At 41.4% G+C, this 27905-nt stretch overlaps 1 protein-coding gene across 6 annotated transcripts in view; it reads right to left on the minus strand.

The window, feature by feature from the left end:
* C9H1orf112 (chromosome 9 C1orf112 homolog) overlaps positions 1-27905 on the minus strand; it is a 605884-nt gene that overhangs the window by 222144 nt on the left and 355835 nt on the right. For 5 of the 6 annotated variants that reach the window (XR_005774249.1, XM_040407709.1, XM_040407710.1 and 2 more), the window contains one exon: positions 6461-6583. The exons of the other annotated variant lie outside the window; for it this stretch is intronic. Coding sequence is in view for 4 of the 5 variants with exons in the window: in XM_040407709.1 (XP_040263643.1) it covers positions 6461-6583 (123 nt within the window). In the remaining variant the exon portion in view is untranslated. The remainder of the gene's footprint in view (positions 1-6460; positions 6584-27905) is intronic. 6 annotated transcript variants of the gene reach the window in all.

Raw genomic sequence — 27905 nt, forward strand, 5'->3', positions numbered from 1 at the left:
TTAGAGCTTTTTTCTCATTGGCGGTTAGATTATGGTGTTGGGCCACTGGGGGTGGTTTTTTAGTAGTGGTAAGGGATTTGAACTCTAGGAGGATAAAAGGTAGATTTCATGGAGAGTTTAGATTGTACAGGAGTTGGACTGGTGGAGGGCTGGGCACCTTGTCTATCTACTGGTTGGGTGGAAGGGTAAAGAGTAGGTAGTGTAGCTTCTTCCGTGATATTAGCAGTGGCCGTATTAATAAGTTCTTTGATTCTAAAATGGCGCTTGAGGGTGAGATTACGTATAAATTTGTTGAGGTCCACAAAGAGTTCAAAGGGATCGGGTTGGTTAGATGGACAGAAATACAACCCTTTACTCAATTTTATTTAATCTGTTGAGAGAGTATTTGGAGAGGATATTGCAATTAGACCAGGAAGAGTCTCTCAAACCCAAGAATGCCAACAAGAGAAAGTGTACTAACAAAATAATGGATACTCAATCCAATCTTGTCACCAGATACAACATAGAACACAAAAAGATTAGGGAGATACTAGCCAAACATTGGCCTATCCTACAGAAAGACCCTATATTAGGGAAAATCCTTCCCTCCACTCCTTCTCTAACATTCAGACGAGCCCCTACTTTGAAAAATATATTAGCTCCTTCTTGTCCTAAATTGAAAGGAAAATACGGCCAAACAAATACCTATAGAGACCTAGTGGGACCTACGGTAGCTAAGGATGACCCCCTAGATGTCTTCAAATGCAATAGAACCAGGTGCAAATGTTGTAAGATGATTGTACACGGGAGGAAGGAAATAAATATCCCTGACACACAGGAACCCTTTATCTTTAAACATCATTTGAGTTGCAGCACAAAAGATGTTATTTACCTATTGGAGTGCCCCTGTCAACTCAAATATATAGGTAGAACGAATCAGACGGTCAGAGAACGCATGAATGAACACCGGTCTAATATAAAAAGGAAAGTATTGACCCACAGTGTATCTAGACATTTCTCGGAAATACATGATGGTAACCCACATTTCCTGAAGGTTACTCCACTTGAATGGGTCCCATCCTCATTTCAGAATCTGGCCAGAAAAGAAATGTTCTGGATTTACCGCATGAATACGCTGACACCCTTTGGTTTAAACGAAAGCTTAGAGTACACAAAATATTAAATAATTACTTTTTATGATGTTCCCTGCTGTAGTTTTTTCCTCCTTCCCTTTTTTTTTTCTCTTCCCCTATTACTATCAGTATTTATACTACTGAATGTATATTTTTTTATATATACAGTTGCAAGAAAAAGTATGTGAACCCTTTGGAATGATATGGATTTCTGCACAAATTGGTCAAAAAAAGTGATCTGATCTTCATCTAAGTCACAACAATAGACAATCAGTCTGCTTCAACTAATAAGACACAAAGAATTAAATGTTACCATGTTTTTATTGAACACACCATGTAAACATTCACAGGGCAGGTGGAAAAAGTATGTGAACCCCTAGACTAATGACATCTCCAAGAGCTAATTGGAGTGAGGTGTCAGTCAACTGGAGTCCAATCAATGAGATTGGAGGTGTTGGTTACAGCTGCCCTGCCCTATAAAAAACCCACACCAGTTCTGGGTTTGCTTTTCACAAGAAGCATTGCCTGATGTGAATGATGCCTCGCAAAAAAGAGCTCTCAGAAGACCTATGATTAAGAATTGTTGACTTGCATAAAGCTGGAAAGGGTTATAAAAGTATCTCCAAAAGCCTTGCTGTTCATCAGTCCACGGTAAGACAAATTGTCTATAAATGGAGAAAGTTCAGCACTACTTCTACTTTCCCTAGGAGTGGCCGTCCTGTAAAGATGACTGCAAGAGCACAGCGCAGACTGCTCAATGAGGTAAAGAAGAAACCTAGAGTGTCAACTAAAGACTTACAAAAGTCTCTGGCATATGCTAACATCCCTGTTAGCGAATCTACGTTACGTAAAACACTAAACAAGAATGGATTTCATAGGAGGATACCACAGAGGAAGCCACTGCTGTCCAAAAAAAACATTGCTGCACGTTTACAGTTTGCCCAAGAGCACCTGGATGTTCCACAGCAGTATTGGCAAAATATTTCGTGGACAGGTGAAACCAAAGTTGAGTTGTTTGGAAGAAACACACAACACTACACCCTGTACAGAATTATTAGGCAAATGAGTATTTTGACCACATCATCCTCTTTATGCATGTTGTCTTACTCCAAGCTGTATTGGCTCGAAAGCCTACTACCAATTAAGCATATTAGGTAATGTGCATCTCTGTAATGAGAAGGGGTGTGGTCTAATGACATCAACACCCTATATCAGGTGTGCATAATTATTAGGCAACTTCCTTTCCTTTGGCAAAATGGGTCAAAAGAAGGACTTGACAGGCTCAGAAAAGTCAAAAATAGTGAGATATCTTGCAGAGGGATGCAGCACTCTTAAAATTGCAAAACTTCTGAAGCGTGATCATCGAACAATCAAGCGTTTCATTCAAAATAGTCAACAGGGTCGCAAGAAGCGTGTGGAAAAACCAAGGCGCAAAATAACTGCCCATGAACTGAGAAAAGTCAAGCGTGCAGCTGCCAAGATGCCACTTGCCACCAGTTTGGCCATATTTCAGAGCTGCAACATCACTGGAGTGCCCAAAAGCACAAGGTGTGCAATACTCAGACATGGCCAAGGTAAGAAAGGCTGAAAGACGACCACCACTGAACAAGACACACAAGCTGAAACGTCAAGACTGGGCCAAGAAATATCTCAAGACTGATTTTTCTAAGGTTTTATGGACTGATGAAATGAGAGTGAGTCTTGATGGGCCAGATGGATGGGCCCGTGGCTGGATTGGTAAAGGGCAGAGAGCTCCAGTCCGACTCAGACGCCAGCAAGGTGGAGGTGGAGTCCTGGTTTGGGCTGGTATCATCAAAGATGAGCTTGTGGGGCCTTTTCGGGTTGAGGATGGAGTCAAGCTCAACTCCCAGTCCTACTGCCAGTTTCTGGAAGACACCTTCTTCAAGCAGTGGTACAGGAGGAAGTCTGCATCCTTCAAGAAATACATGATTTTCATGCAGGACAATGCTCCATCACACGCGTCCAAGTACTCCACAGCGTGGCTGGCAAGAAAGGGTATAAAAGAAGAAAATCTAATGACATGGCCTCCTTGTTCACCTGATCTGAACCCCATTGAGAACCTGTGGTCCATCATCAAATGTGAGATTTACAAGGAGGGAAAACAGTAAACCTCTCTGAACAGTGTCTGGGAGGCTGTGGTTGCTGCTGCACGCAATGTTGATGGTGAACAGATCAAAACACTGACAGAATCCATGGATGGCAGGCTTTTGAGTGTCCTTGCAAAGAAAGGTGGCTATATTGGTCACTGATTTGTTTTTGTTTTGTTTTTGAATGTCAGAAATGTATATTTGTGAATGTTGAGATGTTATATTGGTTTCACTGGTAAAAATAAATAATTGAAATGGGTATATATTTGTTTTTTGTTAAGTTGCCTAATAATTATGCACAGTAATAGTCACCTGCACACACAGATATCCCCCTAAAATAGCTAAAACTAAAAACAAACTAAAAACTACTTCCGAAAATATTCAGCTTTGATATTAATGAGTTTTTTGGGTTCATTGAGAACATGGTTGTTGTTCAATAATAAAATTAATCCTCAAAAATACAACTTGCCTAATAATTCTGCACTCCCTGTATGTGTGGAGAAAAAGAGGCACAGCACACCAACATCAAAACCTCATCCCAACTGTGAAGTATGGTGGTGGGGGCATCATGGTTTGGGGCTACTTTGCTGCATCAGGACCCGGACGGATTGCCATCATCGAAGGGAAAATGAATTCCCAAGTTTATCAAGACATTTTGCAGGAGAACTTAAGGCCATCTGTCCACCAGCTGAAGATCAACAGAAGATGGGTGTTGCAACAGGACAACGACCCAAAGCATAGAAGTAAATCAACAACAGAATGGCTTAAACAGAAGAAAATACGCCTTCTGGAGTGGCCCAGTCAGAGTCCTGACCTCAACCCAATTGAGAAGCTGTGACATGACCTAAAGAAAGCGATTCACACCAGACATCCCAAGAATATTGCTGAACTGAAACAGTTCTGTAAAGAGGGATGGTCAAGAATTACTCCTGACCGTTGTGCACGTCTGATCTGCAACTACAGTAAACGTTTGGTTGACGTTATTGCTGCCAAAGGAGGTTCAACCAGTTGTTAAATCCAAGGGTTCACATACTTTTTCCACCTTCACTGTGAATGTTTACATGGTGTGTTCAATAAAAACATGGTAACATTTAATTTGTTGTGTTTTATTAGTTTAAGCAGACTGTGATTGTCTATTGTTGTGACTTAGATGAAGATCAGATCACATTTTCTGACCAATTTGTGCAGAAATCCATATCATTCCAAAGGGTTCACATACTTTTTCTTGCAACTGTATGTATCTTTTTATATATATATATATATATATATATATATATATTTATTTATATATATATATATATATATATATATAGCAAAGAAAGGCTCATGCTTGAGCCGAAACGTCGCTTTGCCACCTTATGGGTGAATAAAAACTAAACTTTTTTGAAGAGATGCTTGGAGTGCAGTCCGATTTTTTTGTCTTCTATATATATATATATATATATATATATATAATTATTTTTTATTATATATATGTTTTCTTAAACATCTATTGGAGGGGTTTAGCGTCAATTTTTTATCTAAAGTGTACTATTTTTTTTAGCTAAAGTGTTTTTATTTGCATGTTTTTTTTAGTATATGAAAGATTTTATTTTTATATTTTTTTCTTCCATTATGTCTATTAACCCATCAGTCCTATTAGTCTGAATCTCTTCACACTGACATACATACTCTATTTTAGTTACATTTCTATATTCTATTTTCTACTTTTTATTTTCTATTAATTATGCACTTCATTATAATCTCTTTCAATCCGTTATAGATACTTCGGCTCTGTATGGCTTTCCGAAGTATAGAATATCCGAGCCTCTCTTTCATCTGCGTTCCATTAACAGGAACCTCTAAGCTAACCCCACCCCGCCCCTCCTGGTATCGGCGGCTCATTTGCCGGAAACCCTGACATATGCCGAGGTGGAACGCACTTCCGGCTGATGCTTTCCCCACACTGGAACTACAGTCTCCGCCTGCCCGCGCCCCGAGAGGTAACATTCTCCTGTTCTCCCTACATTTCCCAATAGGGCCGACATTCGTACCATCCACTATATATTTTATATTCTGTGCTTACAATCATTTATCTGTTCTGTTATCTTTTAAATTTTACTACTGATGTCACTTACCCGACCGGAAGTGACAGTGATTATTTTTTTGGCACCAAAAACGCCTTCCGTTTGAATGAGTGCCATATGCTATATTTAGATGTATGTTTCAGAAAATACTCTGTATATGCTTAATACCTTATCTACTCCTGAGGAAGGGGTTTGTCATTCCCCGAAACGCGTTGAGCCTACCTGACTGATTTATTAAAGGAATATACCAGAAGTACTAAGTATTGGACTGCCGTATCTTCCAGCTATTCTACAAGAGAGCCAGGCGAGGGAGGTGGTTGTTTTGGGTGTCTTGAGCTTTATCCCAATCACACCCCTCCCAGGCGAAGTGAGTGTGGTGTATATCACCTTTTATATGTTTTTCTGAATATTTTCTAGCGTTTCCCCATTTAATACTATCTACCAGATGTCAGATGGTTTAATCATATGGTTACTGAATACTAAGGGTTCTCCTTTCTATTGGTAAGGGGTATTTACTTTCAGTTCTTATTTTTAAGCGTACTAAAGTCCCCTAACTCACTGTATGCATCTTTTATATACTTTATTTTAAACTTTGTGCATATCTAATATACATATATTTTGGTAAAAGCTAGGCGCCACTTGGTGATTTTTTTCCTTTTTTCTTTACTGTATTGTCACTATATAGCACTTCTGCTTATAGTTTATCACCTACGGCTGCCCTGCTTTGTCCTGGCATTCTATCGTGTCAGGGTCATCTGGACCCAGGATTATTCCCTACTTGTCTTACACTTCTCTCTACCTTGGTCTCCAACCCTGGTGCCCTGCGTGTGTATCCTATCTCTCCTTTACTGGAGTACAGAATTAACCCTCTCCTTTTCTTTCCTAACCTGAGACAGAAGCACATGCTCAGTTCCATTCTTTATCTGACACTAGCTGCATCAGAAAGGACACACACCCCTAAGCTGACAGCTTCAAATATATTTAGCAGAAAAATTGGAGCAATGAATGGGGAGACTTCTGGAACTATGTGAGGTACAGGGCTGGTTCTAGCTTTGTTAGAAAGTTGTCAGGTACTAAATGATGACAGATTTTCTTTTTTTACATTATGGGATAACTCCTATAATGATTTCAAAATGTTTTCATTATATGTCAATTATATTTCAATAGTGCTTACCTGATTCACGCTAATAAGTGACCATAGTTGAAAAATAATTTCTATCACATCAGACTGCTGCTGTGTCTCTAAATTTCTCTTAGAAAAATGGCTTGCCGTCACAATTGCAGAAAGTGACACCTTCTGTGAATGTAAATATGATATTAAACCAGGGACAACTGGTGATCAAAAGAATAACAATCGAAAACAAAAATACCACCAGATGAAAGGCCGTTAGCCTCACTAACTGGGACAATGTCCTCAGGAATAGGAATGCAGCCACAAAATTGGACATTTTTAAAAGCAACCCATAATCTAATTGTGAGAGGTACATACTATATGGAAATAAAACAGTGAGGAACAAGAAAAAAACAACATGGATAAACAGAAATGTAAAAGGGAGCAATGAATAGCAAAAAGAAAGCATTTAAACACTAAAACAGCGGAGGGGCGCCAAGGTGCAATCAAGCTTAATTAATGTGGTCGTAGATTCCACACTAGTTGGTAGGGGTAATTGTCATTGCTGTCATACAGTTCAAATTAAGGTTGAATGCAGGAGACAAAAGAAATAATAACAAATTAAAATCCAATTAAAAGTTGGAAAAGGAGTCTCAGTTAGAAACTTACTTCACTAGGGAGGGAGGTATAGGATAAGCACATAACACCTATACCTTCTCCTCCCCCGCCGAGGTCGCTTATCAGGTGGTCAGACTTTGCTTCCACGTCACCAAAGAACAGTAACCAGGGTTTCAAAAGTGGAGAAGTCCTTTATTTAATATAAAAAGCTCAACGCGTTTCGGGGGAGAGTCCCCTTTAACAAGAGCAAAGTAGAGTATAGTTACATACCAAAAATACACACATATACACTCACCTAAAGAATTATTAGGAACACCATACTAATACGGTGTTGGACCCCCTTTTACCTTCAGAACTGCCTTAATTCTACGTGGCATTGATTCAACAAGGTGCTGATAGCATTCTTTAGAAATGTTGGCCCATATTGATAGGATAGCATCTTGCAGTTGATGGAGATTTGAGGGATGCACATCCAGGACACGAAGCTCCCGTTTCACCACATCCCAAAGATGCTCTATTGCAGGGGTGCACAACGTTTCCTGGTTGGGGGCCACATTGCCAGACTGAACCAATGACGAGGGCCGAAATGAAAATTTAAAGGTGTATTAACAACTGAAATATTGTACTTATGGCATATTGAACACACATTATATACCATTAATGTCTAGTTACACTTCCAGGACTCCCATCTAATGGGAGAAATACATGAAAAATACATCTGAGCAGCCACAAGACATAGGCATACATGTCTGTTACCAGATGGTTGGGGGCCGCACAGAATGGTATCAAGGGCCGCATGTGGCCCCCGGGCCGCAGGTTGTGCACCCCTGCTCTATTGGGTTGAGATCTGGTGACTGTGGGGGCCATTTTAGTACAGTGAACTCATTGTCATGTTCAAGAAACCAATTTGAAATGATTTGAGCTTAGTGGCATGGTGCATTATCCTGCTGGAAGGATGGGTACATGGTGGTCATGAAGGGATGGACATGGTCAGAAACAATGCTCAGGTAGCCCGTGACATTTAAACGATGCCCAATTGGCACTAAGGGGCCTAAAGTGTGCCCAGAAAACATCCCCCACACCATTACACCACCACCACCACCAGCCTGCACAGTGGTAACAAGGCATGATGGATACATGTTCTCATTCTGTTTACGCCAAATTCGAACTCTACCATTTGAATGTCTCAACAGAAATCGAGACTCATCAGACCAGGCAACATTTTTCCAGTCTTCAACAGTCCAATTTTGGTGAGCTTGTGCAAATTGTAGCCTCTTTTTCCTATTTGTAGTGGAGATGAGTGGTACCTGGTGGGGTCTTCTGCTGTTGTAGCCCATCCGCCTCAAGGTTGTGCGTGTTGTGGCTTCACAAATGCTTTGCTGCATACCTCGGTTGTAACGAGTGGTTATTTCAGTCAACATTGCACTTCTATCAGCTTGAATCAGTCGCCCCATTCTCCTCTGACCTCTAGCATCCACAAGGCATTTTCGCCCACAGGACTGCCGCATACTGGATGGTTTTCCCTTTTCATACCATTCTTTGTAAACCCTAGAAATGGTTGTGCGTGAAAATCCCAGTAACTGAGCAGATTGTGAAATACTCAGACCGGCCCGTCTGGCACCAACAACCATGCCACGCTCAAAATTGCTTAAATCACCTTTCTTTCCCATTCTGACATTCAGTTTGGAGTTCAGGAGATTGTCTTTACCAGGACCACACCCCTAAATGCATTGAAGCAACTGCCATGTGATTGGTTGACAAGATAATTGCATTAATGAGAAATAGAACAGGTGTTCCTAATAATTCTTTAGGTGAGTGTATATACCCCTTGGTGCAATCCCATTAGATGTGGTTTTTGGCGGTGACCAGAAGTGGGCGGAGCTACGCATCCGACCCTGTGTCCCAAATAACTGCCAAATGTATATGGATTATGCACTAATCATGGTTTAGCCCATTGGGGCGATGGGTTAGTGGAGCCTAGGGCATATTTTTCTTGGTGGGGATGAATGCTGGTGCCCTTAGTTGTTATCGATGCGTTCCAGAGTGGAACGCATGCCTACAGTTCCGGGCCCTGGTGCGCATATCCTGGATGCGTTCCAGGATGGAGCGCAAGTTCGCTTCCGGTCTAAGACCGGAAGTTCGGGTACTGAGCGATCCACGGTGGAGCGCAGAGGGCGCGAGAGGTCCGCTCACAGTTTGGTTGGTAGATCATGCTGAAATGCTCCACGAGGGGTGAAGAATATAAGTTAGAAGCTAATTGGACGGACCTAGGGGGCAGTATTGTTAATACATACAGTACAGACCAAAAGTTTGGACACACCTTCTCATTTATAGAGTTTTCTTTATTTTCATGACTATGAAAATTGTGGATTCACACTGAAGGCATCAAAACTATGAATTAACACATGTGGAATTATATACATAACAAACAAGTGTGAAACAACTGAAAATATGTCATATTCTAGGTTCTTCAAAGTAGCCACCTTTTGCTTTGATTACTGCTTTGCACACTCTTGGCATTCTCTTGATGAGCTTTAAGAGGTAGTCCCCTGAAATGGTTTTCACTTCACAGGTGTGCCCTGACAGGTTTAATAAGTGGGATTTCTTGCCTTATAAATGGGGTTGGGACCATCAGTTGAGTTGAGGAGAAGTCAGGTGGATACACAGCTGATAGTCCTACTGAATAGACTATTAGAATTTGTATTATGGCAAGAAAAAAGCAGCTAAGTAAAGAAAAACGAGTGGCCATCATTACTTTAAGAAATGAAGGTCAGTCAGCCGAAAAATTGGGAAAACTTTGAAAGTAAGGGCTATTTGACCATGAAGGAGAGTGATGGGGTGCTGCGCCAGATGACCTGGCCTCCACAGTCACCGGACCTGAACCCAATCGAGATGGTTTGGGGTAAGCTGGACCGCAGAGTGAAGGCAAAAGGGCCAACAAGTGCTAAGCATCTCTGGGAACTCCTTCAAGACTGTTGGAAGACCATTTCAGGTGACTACCTCTTGAAGCTCATCAAGAGAATGCCAGGAGAGTGCAAAGCAGTAATCAAAGCAAAAGGTGGCTACTTTGAAGAACCTAGAATATGACATATTTTCAGTTGTTTCACACTTGTTTGTTATGTATATAATGCCACATGTGTTAATTCATAGTTTTGATGCCTTCATAGTCATGAAAATAAAGAAAACTCTTTGAATGAGAAGGTGTGTCCAAACTTTTGGTCTGTACTGTATATGGATAGATTAATAAGTAATCAAATTAAATAATGGCATGAATAAAAAGTGACATGAATAAATAGTGACATGAATAAATATATACACCCACATATATCTCTCTAAGTATATCTAAGACATCAGAACATATCATTAATTAAAATGTAAATGTAAATATAAAGGCATATGGACATATGTGTATAAATATAAAAAATCTATGTAGACTTTATGGGGCGATAGTTAATATATGGATAGATAAATAGATTAATAAATGGTTAGATAATAATACTAAAATAAATATATAGCCATATATATGGGACACACAAGGATATATATATATAAAAATACAAAAAATACAAAAAACTAATAAAAAATAAAATAATAAAAAAATAATAAAATAAATCTTCCCTCCCACACACACACATCCTCCTATGTAGAACATCTATAAAAAAAACAAAAACGTGATGGTATATATTCATGCATGTGCATACACATATACACGTTATATATATCTATACGCACAGACGGGCACACAACCACACATGGATACACACATACACATATATAGAGGCCAGAAACATGCTACATGTGTGAAAGATTATAGGGACTAAAATCTTGAGGGGTTATTGATTGGTAGTTACTGTGTTCCAGGGTTTCATTTAAACCAAACGGATGAAGGGAGTTGAAGCAAAATATCCAGTACATCTCTTTACGACAGAGGTGCTGGAAGGATCTTGGTGCCCATTCAATGGGGGTTACTTTCAAAAGGGAAGCATCACCTGAATGTGTTTGTGAAAAGTGTCTAGAAATACTGCGTTTCATATATTCTTTTGTGATGTTAGAACGGTGCGAATTCATACGGTCTCTCAAATGTTGGGTTGTGCGGCCGATGTATTGGAGCCCACATGGGCACTGTAGCATGTATATTACGTAGGAGGTGCTGCAATCCATATAATTGTCTAGTTTAATCTTTTCTTTGGAAGTTGCTATTTCTACTTCTTTCAAATTGTCGCTAATTATGGAGCAGCACTTGCATTCAACCTTAATTTGAACTGTATGACAGCAATGACAATTACCCCTACCAACTAGTGTGGAATCTACGACCACATTAATTAAGCTTGATCGCACCTTGGCGCCCCTCCGCTAACCCTCACCCCTTGCTTTCAACAACAAGCTGTTGGGGTCATTAGCAATCCCGTTTTCTACACACTTGCAACCTTCGCAGTGTATTCCTTTACACTGCCCACTTTAGGGTGCAGCCTCGGAACACGTTCATTCTTCCCTTTTCTCACATTACCCCCCTTTTTTTCCTACCATCCACCTAATAGCTCCCTTGGCGCTCCTTAATACATCTTGCTCATTTTGCTCTTTATTTTTCTCCCTGACCACTAAACACTAAAACAGGAAGGTAGTGAGGAAGCATGAAAAGCTATAAGGAAAAATAGAATATGTAAAAAAGACAGACAAGTTGGAGACAAAAATTCATTGCCAAAAAGAGTAAAACTAACCCTAAAATGCTCAATTATATACTGTAAATGGTAAAAAGTTTAAACCTTAAAGTGTTGTACCTTCACAGAGTAATGAGGTAAGAGCTGTAGAGAGCGATCAGGAGAAAGCAAAGCTATTAAATATTTTTTCTCCACTGTATTCACTGAGGAAAATGAACTGTCATATGAAATTCAGAGTGTCAAAATAAACTTCCCATTAAATGTGGCCTGCCTGACTCAAGTGCAGTGGCGTCTTAAAAAGGTTAAAATAGACAAATCAGTCGATAAAGCATACACCCCCATATCCTAAGAGAATTAAGTAATGTAATAGACCCTTATTTCTGATATTTAAGAACTCTATAATGAGTGTGTTCAACAGGATTGATGCTTAGCAAATGTGAAACCAGTATTCAAAAAGGGATATTCTAAGAGATGCTATACAAATCCTTCTTACCCATGTGAATTGTCCTTTAGGAATTCTTGTGAACACTTGAGGGGCATGAAAACGGTTACGTCTCAGAAGATTATTTTTATCAGATGGTTTGGAGAACGAAGTGGTAGCCAGCTGGACATTGTCTCTATCCACTATAATATCTAAATAATGCATAATTTCAGAAGGTTTTTCCATATTTAATCAAAATCATGACATTTATTCAGATAGGAGACAAAATGATCCAGCTGTGTGTGACTGCCTTTCTAAGCCACAAAAAAAAATCATTCACATAGCACAACCAATATTTTTTTCAGAGAATACCCTAGATTTATCGAAAAGTTAAAACCACCGGGAATCAGTTAGTGAGAGCTGATCTAAAGAAAAAGAAAATAGGTAAACAGGCTTTTGTACATCAAACCAAAAAAACTGCACCTCCATTATAAAAGGAGATTACCGGTATGTTTGCCATCCAATGAAAGGAAATAATATCGGAATAAAGGAATTTAGTTTATTTATTTTTTCTTACATGTAATACGAGGAATGTTAAAAAGTCCTTGTGGGACGTTGGTCAGACTGCCAACAAACACCACTATAAGGTCGTTATCACAAAAAAAGGAGGTGCAGGAAGGCATACAATAAAAGACTAGTGTTGCAAGACACCTTTTTGAGATGAGGCATAGGGTGTCAGAGTAAATCAGTATGTTCCAGAATAGGAGGAGGAGAAAAGAAAACAGAATCCAAAATAGCATGGTAACCCAGAACAGAGCTGAGCCGCAAGTAACATGCCAGAGGACTCACGGAAAAAACGAAGTACACAACCAAGAATTAATCGGGTGGAAGCTGAGTCCCCTAATGTACTGATGACAAAGGGATTTTATGGCAAGTAAGCAAAAATACATCTTCTTTATCCAGGTCATTGGGGGACACAGGATAGACCTTAGGACGTTACAAAGCAGTTCTCAGGGTGGGAAGAAAGTATCAAAAATTGGTCAGCGGATTGGCAGCTACAAGATCTTGCGGCCCACCTCTGCGTCAACGGATGCAAAGGTATGTACCAGGGTTTGCACATGCATCAAAATATTGTTGTTCCGTACCAGCATTGTCAGTACTTCAATACTAAGCTACGCTATTGCACAGCTTACTATCCGGTCCCCCTGACAAAACATGGCACACAGACTACCCGGCACATGCCATGTTTTATCAGTGCCTGCTCAAAGCTAGTAGAACTGTGGTGCCAGCCACATAAAAGGAGAAGGGAGAAATGCTCATCCATTTGTCAGTAACATTGTGTTCATGCCGCCTGTGTAGTCTGTTCAACCCCTGCTTCCTGCACCATTAATCCTGGGGAGAATAGCAGGGACTGAACGCAGTATACAGGTTGCACTGAGACAGAGCTCCAGAATACTGTGGAAGCCCAGCACTGACTGTAGCCAGGTCAAGGTCAATAGAGACTGACATCTAGGTAGTTACATGGAGTGAGAGGGCTCCCACTGCTACCACTGGGACCCTGTGAACACAGTCCTGGGGTCCAGATGCGTTGCAATGGTAGCTGGGGCCTACCAATAAGCCCCAGTGGGACTACAAATAATAATCCTTTATTGTGAATACATTAAAAACACCTTACTTTAAAGATGCCCTGGTATTCATAAGCACCTGTTCACATTATCTATGCATGCTTACTCCACAGCTGTCCAATAGGCACCAATTCACATTATATATAACCAACATATCTAAGGCATCTCAAATAACAAATTTTCAGATCAATGTGGGCATTCACTCAATAAAAATACATGAAATCCATTTGTTTATTCATCCCTGCAGGGAATCTTGTATCCAAAATATTTCTCTAGCCCTTAGTTTATACTACCAATGTCCTCCTTTTTTCCGACCATGACACCGTCATATAATACACATTACCTCCAGGCTCCTGAAAACAAATGTCTTGATGATGCAGATAAATTGCGTGTTCCTGCTTTTATAGCATGCGCTACATATTGACTTACACATATTGTATAATGCTTTCACTACGGCATAATGCACACGACTGTGCCGTTTTTTGCCGCAAAAAAACGGAAGCCGCCTGTGTGCTTTCTGTAATTTGTGGAATGGAACGGGCCACCCATTGTAGAAATGTCTATTCTTGTCCGCAAAACGGACAAGAATAGGACACGCTATATTTTTTTCCGGGGCCTCGGAACGGAGCAAAGGATCCGGACAGCACACGGAGTGCCGTCCGCATCTTTTGTGGCATCATTGAAGTGAATGGGTCCGCACCAGAGCTGCAAAAACTGCGGCTCGGATGCGGACCCGAAAAACGGTTGTGTGCATGAGGCCTACATGTGATGACATACACCACTGGGGTCATTTATCAAACTGGTGGAAATTAGACCTGGCTTAGTTGCCCATAGAAACCAGATTCCACCTTTCATTTTTGACAGCTCATTTGGGAATCGAAGAATCAGATTGGTTACTATGGGCAACTAAGCCAGTTCTACTTTACACCAGTTTGATAAATGACTACAAACATGTTTAGAAGAGCAATTAAGAAAGGTTTTGGTATTGCTACTGTACTGTTGATGTAACTGTCCTTGTATTGACAATTAATTTACCATGTGATACGTTTTAAAGTTCACTTGGAGAGAACACATTGCCTAAGGCAAGCGATTACTTTTCTTGCATAAAGGACACCTTTTTCCAAGACCCTCCACATTGTATTATAACCATACAGTATTGGAAGGTATTTATTATTATATCATAATCTGCACTACTGTATACAGTAGCTGGTACTAAAGACTGCTTGGTCTTGTTTAGTTCCACTAGTATTGATTTCACCTTTGCAATGATATATGCCCTATTCAAATGTGCATGTCAATAGCCTCTCAATTTTAATCTATTCATTGTGTGCTCTGACTCCACATTAAATGCAGCGACATCGGAATAAATCCTGTAAATCAGATGGTCAGCAATATATTCATAAGATAGTAAAATATCTGTCCATCCAGGTCAGCCTGTTATCCTGCAAGTTGATCCAGGGGAAAGCAAAAAAAAAACCCTGTGAGGTAAAAGCCAAGCATCCTCATTTTAAGGGTACATGCACATGTTCAGGATTTTCTGCATACGGATTTTACTAAGTGAATGAAGAAAATCCGGTCAGGAAAAAAATTTATTGACATGCTGCGGATTTTAAAATCCGCACCGCAGGTCAAAATCTGCGTGGAAAAAATTTGCATCGTGTGCATTGAGAATTTCAAATTCTCATACAATACAATGTACATGACCTACGGTGCGGATTTTCCGCACGCAAATCTGAATGGAAAATCCGCACGCAATCCTGATCGTGTGCATTTAGCCGCAAAACGGACAAGAAAAGGAGAGGTTATATTTTTTGGCGGGGCTATGTAAAGAAGCAACGGATGCGGACAGCACACAGAGTGCTGTCCGCATCTTTTGCAGCCCCATTGAAGTGAAAAACTGCGGCTCTGATGCGGACCAGAACAACGGTCGTGTGCATGAGACCTAACTTCAACCTTTAATATTATTACCACCTCCTCAGGCAGAGAGTTCCATAGTCTCACTGCTCTTACAGTAAAGAATCCTCTTCTATGTTTGTGTAGAAACCTTTTTTCCTCCAAATGCAGAGGATGTCTCCTCTTAACAGTCATAGCCCTGTATAGAAATGAATGATGGGATAGATCTCTGTACTGCCCCCTGACATATTTATACATGGCTATTAGATCTCCCCACAGTTGTCTATTTTTCTAAACTAAATAACTTTGATAATCTTTCCGGGTACTATAGTCCACCCATTCCAGTTATTAATTTAGATGCCCTCCTCTGAACCTTCTCCAGCTCTGCTATGTATGTATTCATAGGAGCCCAGAACTGTACACAGAACTCCATGTGTGGTCTGACTAGTGATTTGTAAAGTGGTAGGACTATGTTCTTATCACGGGCATCTATGCCCCTTTTTGATGCAACCCATTATCTTATTGACCTTGGTGGCAGCTGCCTGACACTGGTTTTTACAGTTTAGTTTGCGGTCCACTAAAATTACTAAGTCCTTTTCCATGTCAATGTTACCCAGTGTTTTACCATTTAGTATGTACGGGTTACTTGCATTATTCCTTCCCATGTGCATAACCTTTAATTTGTCAGTGTTAAGCCTCATCTGCCACTTCTCCGCCCAAGCCACCAATCTATCCAGATCCCTCTGTAGTAGTATACTGTCCTCTTCAGTGTTAATTACTTCACACAGTTTAGTGTCATCTGCAAAAATGTATTTTTTTTACTGTGCAAGCCTTCTACAAGATCATTATTAGAAAAATTGAAGAGAATAGGTCCCAATACTGATCCCTGTGGTACCCCACTAGTGACTGTGACACAATCTGAGTATGCACTGTTAATAAACACACCCTGTTTTCGGTATCTGAGCCAGTTACTTACCCACATACACACATTTTCTCCCAGTCCAAACATTCTCATTTTATATATTAGGATGAGCCAGTTTTAGGCAAAAATAAAATAAATGTATAGTTCTGTTCTGGCACTTTGTTTACATGCAGTTGTAGAGCTGTGGGGGGCAATTGACAACAATCTCTAAAGTTTTCCTCATGAATATATACATACAAAGAACAAAAAAAAAAAAAAAAAAAAAACCTTTGACCTTTGACGACAACTTTTTCGTCTCTAGTCTGAGCCAGTGCCCCCTTGTCTTTTAAGGGCATTTTACATGGACCAACTTTTCATCATATTGTTTGTATGGCCCATTTATATTTGTATAGGTTAATCATGTCTCCCCTTAGACATCTCTTCTCAAGACAAAATACATTTAATTCTTTTAATCTTTCTTCATAACTAAGACTCTTGTAAGGGATCACTCTCTCACAGGGGTCAGCAATGACAGACTTCTCATCACAAAGGGGGTTTTCAAGCACAAACAGTTGCTTTATTTGTCACACAGCATATCACACTTCCAAGTTTGGCATCACTCAGCACCATGAAGTTGCAGCTTCACCTCACAATGTGTTACATCAACACAAAACAATAAACCCTTGCCGGCTAGGCACTCACTATAAAAAGGTATCCGTAACTCACCTCTAGCTCAGTGTTCACACTGTGGTATTCGGCTTCGGTCAGACAGCCTCCTAGCTGTGACCAGTAACACCCATTGGGGTCTCGCTCCACCAGTCCTCCTGATGGTAACCACGCAATACCTTGGGAGGGATATAGTCCAGCAGTCCTCCCGACTGTGAACGTGCGACACCTCTCCTATTCAGGCGCTGCTGAGTCCCCCCCAACTCAGGCTTCCTCAGCCTTGTGGCCACCCAGCCCTCCTGTCTGGAGCCACACAGAGCCTCTGATGGCTTCTATATTCCGCAGCGCTTTACAGACATTAGCATCCAACTGTCCCCAATGGGGTTCACAATCTAAGGTCCCTTTCAGTGTGTCTATGGAGTGTGGGAGTAAACCGGAGTACCCGGAGGCAAACCCACGCAAACAAGGGGAGAACATACAAACTTCATGCAGATGTTGTCCTTGGCTATCAGAGCTCGGTTCACAAAAATAAGTTTTGTACCCCACAACCAGTATATCCACTCCATAGCCAAACATACTGTGAATGTGTAACTCTTCTCTATGGGAGCCAGCCTTCTGTTCAGATACCTCACTGGCTGTTTCCCCAGAGCAGACTTCAGGCCGTGAACAGCCTCTTCTGCTTTCTCAGTGGGAATTGGTTGCGACACATTCTCAATCTCACTATGTGTGGCCATCAATGATTCCCGGTCCTTCCTGTACTGGATCCGGTTCAAGTCATACCAAGTCATACTCTTCATCGACCTGGTTCACCTCGTTTGTCACATTCCCTTCGTCAACACTGTACATGAGCTTATAACCCATAGAACACTGTGGAAACTGCTTATCTGCATCTGGTTTGTGTGGTACACCCTCTAGCACTGCCACACTTTCCTGCACATTTACCACAGTGGGTTCCCTTAGCTGTACGCTTATCAATCAGTATTTCCAAATCACATACATTTTCAACCACAGGGGGAGAATTATTCCTGATCACAAACCTGGGTGTCATCATCATCATCATCATATATTTCACTTGAACCCACATTTTATTTATGCATTTCAATTAACTTCATTTTCACCATTGTTTTAAATGGTCATTTCACCTAAACCATTGTTTTCAATGTGCATTTACACCTCCCGGCTTGGCACATAGCGACTGCCACAGGCTTTCACCACAGTTGTAGCTTATGAGGCACCAAGGCACTGGTCAGTCATATGCCCAACCTCCAGAGCCTTGCTTTCTGTCACACACACCATAACAGGAACACTCTTGCCCAATATTACATCCCTCCCCTGCGAGTCAATGTGAAGAGTCTTTCAAACATTTTCCCCCCAACAGAAGTTAAACCAACTGGTCTATAATTACCTGTTATTTGGCACTGTTCCAGTACCTAGAGAATCTTTCAAAATATTAAACAGGGGCACAGCAATGACTGAACTGAGCTCTTTAACCCCTTAAGGACCGGGCTCATTTTCACCTTAAACACCAGGACATTTTTTGCAAATCTGACCAGTGTCACTTTATGTGGTGATAACTTTAAAACGCTTTGACTTATCCAGGCCATTCTGAGACAGTTTTTTTTGTCACATATTGTACTTCATGACACTGGTAAAATGAAGTAAAAAAAAAAATCATTTATATTTATAAACAAATACCAAATTTACCAAAATTTCAAAGTTACAATTTCTCTACTTCTATAATACATAGTAATACCTACAAAAATTGTTATTACGTTACATTCCCCATTTGTCTACTTCAGGTTTGGATCATTTTTGGAATTACATTTTAGTTTTTGGGGACGCTACAAGGCTAAGAAGTTTAGAAGCAAATCTTGAAATTTTTCAGAAATTTTCAAAAACCCAATTTTTAGGGACCAGTTCAGGTCTGAAGTCACTTTGTGAGGCTTACATAATAGAAACCACCCACAAATGACCCCATCTAAGAAACTACACCCCTCAAGGTATTCAAAACTGATTTTACAAACATTGTTAACCCTTTAGGTGTTGCACAAGAGTTATTGGCAAATGGAGATGAAATTTGAGAATTTCAATTTTTTTGCAAATCTTCCATTTGAATCCATTTTTTCCAGTAACAAAGCAAGGGTTAACAGCCAAACAAAATGCTATATTTATTGCCCCGATTCTGTAGTTTATAGAAACGTCCCATATATGGCCGTAAACTACTGTACGGGCACACGGCAGGGCGTAGAGGGAAAGGTGCGCCGTGTGGTTTTTGGAAGGAAAATTTTGTTGGACTGTTTTATTTACACCATGTCCCATTTGAAGCCCCCCTGATGCACCCCTAGAGTAGAAACTCCATAAAAGTGACCCCATTTTGGAAACTACGGGATAAGGTGGCAGTTTTGTTGGAACTATTTTTAGGGTACATATGATTTTTGGTTTAGCTGTATTCTATTTTTGTGAGGCAAGGTTACCAAAAATAAAAATTCTGAAATTTCATCTCCATTTGGCATAAACTGTTGAGGAACACCTAAAGGGTTAATAAAGTTTTTAAAATCAGTTTTGAATACCTTGAGGGGTGTAGTTTCTTAGGTGGGGTCACTTTTATGGAGTTTCTACTCTAGGGGTGCATCAGGGGGGCTTCAAATGGGACATGGTGCCAAAAAAAAGGCTATCAAAATCTGCCTTCCAGAAACCATACCGCGTTCCTTTCCTTCTGCGCCCTGCCGTTTGGTCTTACAGCAGTTTATGACCACATATGGGGTGTTTCTGTAAACTGCAGAATCAGGGTAATAAATATTAAGTTTTGTTTGGTTATTCACCCTTGCTTTGTTACTGGAAAAAAACTGATTAAAAAGGAAAATTGGCACAAAAATTGCTGTTTTAGCACAGTTTTTATTTAATTTTTTTGACATTGTTTATCTGAGGGGTTAGGTCATGGGGTATTTTTATAGAGCAGGTTCTTATGGACGCGGCGATACCTAATATGTCTACTGTTTATTATTTATTTATGTTTTACCCTATATTATCCTTTTATAAACAAAAAAAAAAAAAACATTTTAGTATCTCCATAGTCTAAGTCAGTTTTTTTTTTAGCCGATTATCTTAGGTAGGGGCTCATTCTTTGCGGGATGAGAGGACTGTTTTATTGGCACTATTTTGGAGGGGCATATGACTTTCTGATCACTTGCTATTACAATTTTTGTGATGCAAGGTGACAAAAAAAATTAAAAATTTTGCACCGTTTTTATTTCATTTTTTTGACCGTTTTCATCTGAGGGGTTAGGTCATGGGGATATTTTTATAGAGCAGATTCTTACGGACGTGGCGATACCCAATATGTCTACTTTTCTATTTATTTTAGCTTTACTAAATAATATTTTTGAAAAAAAATATTTTTAGTTTTAGTTTCTCAAGTCTGAGAACCAGTTTTTTTTATCAGATTGTCAGTGGCTAAATTGGGATATAAATTTAGTACTCCATGGAAGTGTGGTACTCCCTGAAGCAACCGTCAATGCAGAAGCCCGGATGATCGGGGCACGTGTCACACTGAGTAGTGGTGTCCTTCCGTATCCCCCTCCTGTGACACACTGCACTTCTTTTGGGTCCGTCCCTTCTTTCCAGTATGGGGGACCACACCTGGAAAGTGTTGGCCAGGGACGATCCGGGCGCCTCCAGTACCCGAGGTACTCCGGTCTGCTCTTTCCCGGTCAGAAAAGATCAGGGCCTTTAGGACTGTCTCATAGAACTGAAGGAATTTCCCTGTGTTGCCAGTGCTCTGGGACAGCACAAAAGAGTTGTACAAGTAGACCGCAACTTTTTTGTACGATGCCCGGGTTTTGCGCATGCCATTATATGACTTGAGGACTTGATTAGAGAGATCAACTCCTCCCATATACCGATTGTAGTCGACGATACAATAGAGCTTGAGGACCGTTGCCGCGGTACCTCGCACAGGGACAGGGCTGATGCAGTTACCGTGAATTGTGGACAGTACAAAAACATCCCTCTTGTCCTTATATCTGACCAGCAACAGGTTTCCACTGGTAAAGGCACAGGTCGCACCCCTGGGGATAGGTACCTGGAGGGGGTGGGTTGGGAGACCGCGTTGATTTTTCCACACGGTCCCACAAGCGGATGTGGATCGGTCAGCGAGGGACTGGAACAAGGGGATACTACTATAAAGTTATCCACGTACAGGTGGTAACCCTTAATCTAGCAGTGGGTGCATAAGGTCCCACACAAGTTTCCCGCTAACAGCCAGAGTGGGGGGACATTCTGGGGGTTCAATACGTGACTTATAAGTGTACCCTGATGTACTCTCACAAAGTTTAGTATAAGAGAAAAGAAAACAAAATGGAAAACGTCACAGAAAGATGTATGCTGAGGTAATAGGCCTCCCGCACATATGAATACCACACCCAGCAATATATATACTGGTACATAAAGGCACATGGTGACCCATTAGAGTAGACATATAAGGAAATGTAAGAAAGAAGGAAAGAAAAATTACTAGGAAACAGAAAAATAAATAAAAGGCAGATGTCAACGGTATAAATCAAAGCACAGATCACAAGTTCAAACTTCAGGCCCTCTCACGCTCAAACTTAATGCAATTGACTCCTGATGGATCCGGGTCTCATGCGCATCTAGCCATCTCAGGGCGTCCTCCGGCGATTTAAAGTACGAGAGAGTACCCAGGGCCACTACCTGCAGCTTGGCTGGATAGATCATAGAATACTGCACGCCTAGTAAGCGTGGGCGCCTCTTTATATCTAGGAACTTGGCCCTCTTCTTCTGAACATCCATGGAGTAGTCTGGAAAATAGGAAATCTTGGCACCATTAATTTCTATATTAGGGAGCTCACTGGCTTTCCTTAAAATCACATTTCTGTCCTGGTAATGCAGCACTTTTATGAGCACAAGTATAGACGGGCGCCCAGGGGGACTGGGTCAGTTAGGAACCATATGTGCGTGTTTAACTGCAAATAGGTGAGATAGAGTGTCCTTTCCAAATACATTCAGGGGCCATGCTTCAAAATATGTGTTTGGGTCTGAGCTCTCTGAGTGTTCTGGAACCCCAGTACATTATTGCGACACAGCCTGTTTTCCATGTCATCCGTCTTCGCAAACAGGGCCTCCATCGCCTTAGAATGTGCCACAGAGTCTTGTTGAAGCAAAGGTAGGGCATCCTCCAACTCAACAACCCTGTTTTCCACTGCGGAAGTACGTTCTGCCACCTTCTGGAGGTCATGACGAATAATAGAAATATTTTCTTGAATACCCCCAACCCGGTTATTCAGATCAGTAAGGGCTGTACGACATTGTTGGATAGCTTTGAGGACATCAGTAAGAGTAGGTTACTTATCAGTCGGCTCCTCATCAGAGTGTGACCGCTCAGGGGTGGTAGGCCGAGGCCCAGAAGGAGCAGAGTCCGGAGCGCACAAGGCAGCAGTAGGCATAAATATCTCCTTATCTATCTGAAGTCCATCTGTAGACTCACCATCTGCGGCCGCAATAGGCGACAGAACACGGGCAAACCATTCAGGTCTGGTCGCAACCTCATACTGTCTATTTATAAGAGGCTATTCCCACGCTCCAGCCTCTGCGCCATCTTGGATTTCAGCACCGCTCTCTCCTTCTCCTGTTTTGAAGCGGTTCCTACCCTTGACCATCTTCAATTCAGCTCCAGACACCGGTCAGTAAGAGGATGGGTTATACAATCTTTATTGGGTCAAATAAATCAGGTCCATGTACAGTGCTCAAATATAAATAAAAGCTGAGAAATGTTTTTTTTTTCCACAATAATGCCTCTTGTACATCGTCTTATTATCTTTTGGGAGACACCTATGTCATTTCCTGTCAAAAAATTACTTGCTGGTTGAATAAAAGTAACTTTAAAAGGGGTTATCCGAGTTAATAAAAAAAAAAAAAAAAAAAACTCTTAACCACCTCAGCCCCCAGTGCTTAAACACCCTGAAAGACCAGGCCACTTTTTACACTTCTGACCTACACTACTTTCACCGTTTATTGCTCGGTCATGCAACTTACCACCCAAATGAATTTTACCTCCTTTTCTTCTCACTAATAGAGCTTTCATTTGGTGGTATTTCATTGCTGCTGACATTTTTACTTTTTTTGTTATTAATCGAAATTTAACGATTTTTTTGCAAAAAAATGACATTTTTCACTTTCAGTTGTAAAATTTTGCAAAAAAAACGACATCCATATATAAATTTTGCTCTAAATTTATTGTTCTACATGTCTTTGATTAAAAAAAAATGTTTGGGTAAAAAAAAAATGGTTTGGGTAAAAGTTATAGCGTTTACAAACTATGGTACAAAAATGTGAATTTCCGCTTTTTGAAGCAGCTCTGACTTTCTGAGCACCTGTCATGTTTCCTGAGGTTCTACAATGGCCAGACAGTACAAACACCCCACAAATGACCCCATTTCGGAAAATACACACCCTAAGGTATTCGCTGATGGGCATAGTGAGTTCATAGAACTTTTTATTTTTTGTCACAAGTTAGCGGAAAATGATGATTTTTTTCTTATTTTTTTTTTTTCTTACAAAGTCTCATATTCCACTAACTTGTGACAAAAAATAAAAACTTCCATGAACTCACTATGCCCATCAGCGAATACCCTGGAGTCTCTTCTTTCCAAAATGGGGTCACTTGTGGGGTAGTTATACTTCCCTGGCATTCTAGGGGCCCAAATGTGTGGTAAGGAGTTTGAAATCAAATTCTGTAAAAAATGACGAGTGAAATCCGAAAGGTGCTATTTGGAATGTGGGCCCCTTTGCCCACCTAGGCTGCAAAAAAGTGTCACACATCTGGTATCTCCGTATTCAGTAGAAGTTGGGGAATGTGTTTTGGGGTGTCTTTTTACATATACCCATGCTGGGTGAGAGAAATATCTTGGTCAAATGCCAACTTTGTATAAAAAAATGGGAAAAGTTGTCTTTTGCCAAGATATTTCTCTCACCCAGCATGGGTATATGTAAAATGACACCCCAAAACACATTCCCCACCTTCTCCTGAGTACGGAGATACCAGATGTGTGACACTTTTTTGCAGCCTAGGTGGGCAAAGGGGCCCATATTCCAAAGAGCACCTTTCGGATTTCACTCGTCATTTTTTACAGAATTTGATTTCAAACTCCTTACCACACATTTGGGCCCCTAGAATGCCAGGGCAGTATAACTACCCCACAAGTGACCCCATTTTGGAAAGAAGAGACCCCAGGGTATTCGCTGATGGGCATAGTGAGTTCATGGAAGTTTTTATTTTTTGTCACAAGTTAGTGGAATATGAGACTTTGTATGAAAAAAAAAAAAAAAAATCATCATTTTCCACTAACTTGTGACAAAAAATAAAAAATTCTAGGAACTCGCCATGCCCCTCACGGAATACCTTGGGGTGTCTTCTTTCCAAAATGGGGTCACTTGTGGGGTAGTTATACTGCCCTGGCATTTTCCAGGGGCCCTAATGTGTGGTAAGTAGGTAAATGACCAGTGAAATCCGAAAGGTGCTCTTTGGAATGTGGGCCCCTTTGCCCACCTAGGCTGCAAAAAAGTGTCACACATCTGGTATCGCCGTATTCAGGAGACGTTGGGGAATGTGTTTTGGGGTGTCTTTTTACATATACCCATGCTGGGTGAGAGAAATATCTTGGCAAAAGACAACTTTTTCCATTTTTTTATACAAAGTTGGCATTTGACCAAGATATTTATCTCACCCAGCATGGGTATATGTAAAATGACACCCCAAAACACATTGCCCAACTTCTCCTGAGTACGGCGATACCAGATGTGTGACACTTTTTTGCAGCCTAGATGCGCAAAGGGGCCCAAATTCCTTTTAGGAGGGCATTTTTAGACATTTGGATACCAGACTTCTTCTCACGCTTTGGGGCCCCTAGAATGCCAGGGCAGTATAAATACCCCACATGTGACCCCATTTTGGAAAGAAGACACCCCAAGGTATTCAATGAGGGGCATGGCGAGTTCATAGAAATTTTTTTTTTTTGGCACAAGTTAGCGGAAATTGATATTTTTTATTTTTTTCTCACAAAGTCTCCCGTTCCGCTAACTTGGGACAAAAATTTCAATCTTTCATGGACTCAATATGCCCCTCACGGAATACCTGGGGGTGTCTTCTTTCCGAAATGGGGTCACATGTGGGGTATTTATACTGCCCTGGCATTCTAGGGGCCCTAAAGCGTGAGAAGAAGTCTGGAATATAAATGTCTAAAAAATTTTACGCATTTGGATTCCGTGAGGGGTATGGTGAGTTCATGTGAGATTTTATTTTTTGTCACAAGTTAGTGGAATATGTGACTTTGTAAGAAAAAAAAAAAAATTCCGCTAACTTGGGCCAAAAAAAAGACTGAATGCAGCCTTACAGAGGGGGGGGGATCAATGACAGGGGGGTGATCAATGACAGGGGGGGTGATCAATGACAGAGGGGTAATCAATGACAGGGGGGTGATCAGGGAGTCTATATGGGGTGATCACCTCCGTCATTGATCACTCCCCTGTAAGGCTGCATTCAGACGTCCGTATGATTTTTACGGATCCGATCAGTCTATCAGTGGATCCGTAAAAATCATGCGGACATCTGAATGGAGCTTTACAGGGGGGTAATCAATGACAGGGGGGTGATCAGGGAGTCTATATGGGGTGATCACCACAGTCATTGATCACTCCCCTGTAAGGCTGCATTCAGACGTCCGTATGATTTTTACGGATCCGATCAGTCTATCAGTGGATCCGTAAAAATCATGCGGACATCTGAATGGAGCTTTACAGGGGGGTGATCAATGACAGGGGGGTAATCAATGACAGGGGGGTGATCAGGGAGTCTATATGGGGTGATCACCACAGTCATTGATCACTCCCCTGTAAGGCTCCATTCAGACGTCCGTATGATTTTTACGGATCCGATCAGTCTATCAGTGGATCCGTAAAAATCATGCGGACATCTGAATGGAGCTTTACAGGGGGTTGATCAATGACAGAGGGGTAATCAATGACAGGGGGGTGATCAGGGAGTCTATATGGGGTGATCACCACAGTCATTGATCACTCCCCTGTAAGGCTGCATTCAGACGTCCGTATGATTTTTACGGATCCGATCAGTCTATCAGTGGATCCGTAAAAATCATGCGGACATCTGAATGGAGCTTTACAGGGGGGTGTTCAATGACAGGGGGGTAATCAATGACAGGGGGGTGATCAGGGAGTCTATATGGGGTGATCAGGGGTGATCAAGGGCTAATAAGGGGTTAATAAGTGACGGGGGGGGGGGGGGTGTAGTGTAGTGGTGCTTGGTGCAACATATTACTGAGCTGCCTGTGTCCTCTGGTGGTCGATCCAAACAAAGGGGACCACCAGAGGACCAGGTAGCAGGTATATTAGACGCTGTTATCAAAACAGCGTCTAATATACCTGTTAGGGGTTAAAAAAATCACATCTCCAGCCTGCCAGCGAACGATCGCCGCTGGCAGGCTGGAGATCCACTCGCTTACCTTCCGATCCTGTGAACGCGCGCGTCTGTGTGCCCGCGTTCACAGGAAATCTCGCGTCTCGCGAGAGGACGCACCGGCGCGTCCACCCAGAACAACAGGACCGCCGCAAAGACGCAATCCTGCGTACGGCGGTCCTGAGGAGGTTAAAACCCATCTGGATATACATATAATTTGGTTAAGCTAGATTTCATCAAGTTAAAACCCATATTTACACCTTTTCATGGTTCTGTCATTGCTTTGTTTACATGCTGAAGTACATGCTGAGGGGGCGTATAACAACAAAGCCTGAGCTCTGCCTCATGAATATTTGTGGGCGTGAACAATCTGACCTTCCCCTCACGCTGCTCTGCACATCCTAATTTTGCATAAACCAGTCACATGATCATCTCCTAGCTCACACAGACAGATCATCCTGTCACATTGCAGAAACACAGGCTCTATGTATCTAAGCTCTATGGCAGCTCTGTGTATCTAAGCTCTATGGCAGCTCTGTGTATCTAAGCTCTATGGCAGCTCTGTGTATCTAAGCTCTATGGCAGCTCTGTGTATCTAAGCTCTATGGCAGCTCTGTATATCTAAGCTCTATGGCAGCTCTGTATATCTAAGCTCTATGGCAGCTCTGTGTATCTAAGCTCTACGGCAGCTCTGTGTATCTAAGCTCTATGGCAGCTCTGTGTATCTAAGCTCTATGTATCTAATCTATATGGCAGCTCTATGTATCTAAGCTCTATGGCAGCTCTGTGTATCTAAGCTCTATGGCAGCTCTGTGTATCTAAGCTCTATGGCAGCTCTGTGTATCTAAGCTCTATGGCAGCTATGTGTATCTAAGCTCTATGTATCTAAGCTCTATGGCAGCTCTGTGTATCTAAGCTCTATGGCAGCTCTGTGTATCTAAGCTCTATGGCAGCTCTGTGTATCTAAGCTATATGGCAGCTCTGTGTATCTAAGCTCTATGGCAGCTCTGTATCTAAGCTCTATGGCAGCTCTATGTATCTAAGCTCTATGGCAGCTCTGTGTATCTAAGCTCTGAGGCAGCTCTGTGTATCTAAGCTCTGAGGCAGCTCTGTGTATCTAAGCTCTATGGCAGCTATGTGTATCTAAGCTCTATGTATCTAAGCTCTATGGCAGCTCTGTGTATCTAAGCTCTATGGCAGCTCTGTGTATCTAAGCTCTATGGCAGCTCTGTGTATCTA

Source organism: Bufo bufo, chromosome 9 (assembly GCF_905171765.1).
Source record: "Bufo bufo chromosome 9, aBufBuf1.1, whole genome shotgun sequence".
NCBI lineage: Eukaryota > Metazoa > Chordata > Amphibia > Anura > Bufonidae > Bufo > Bufo bufo.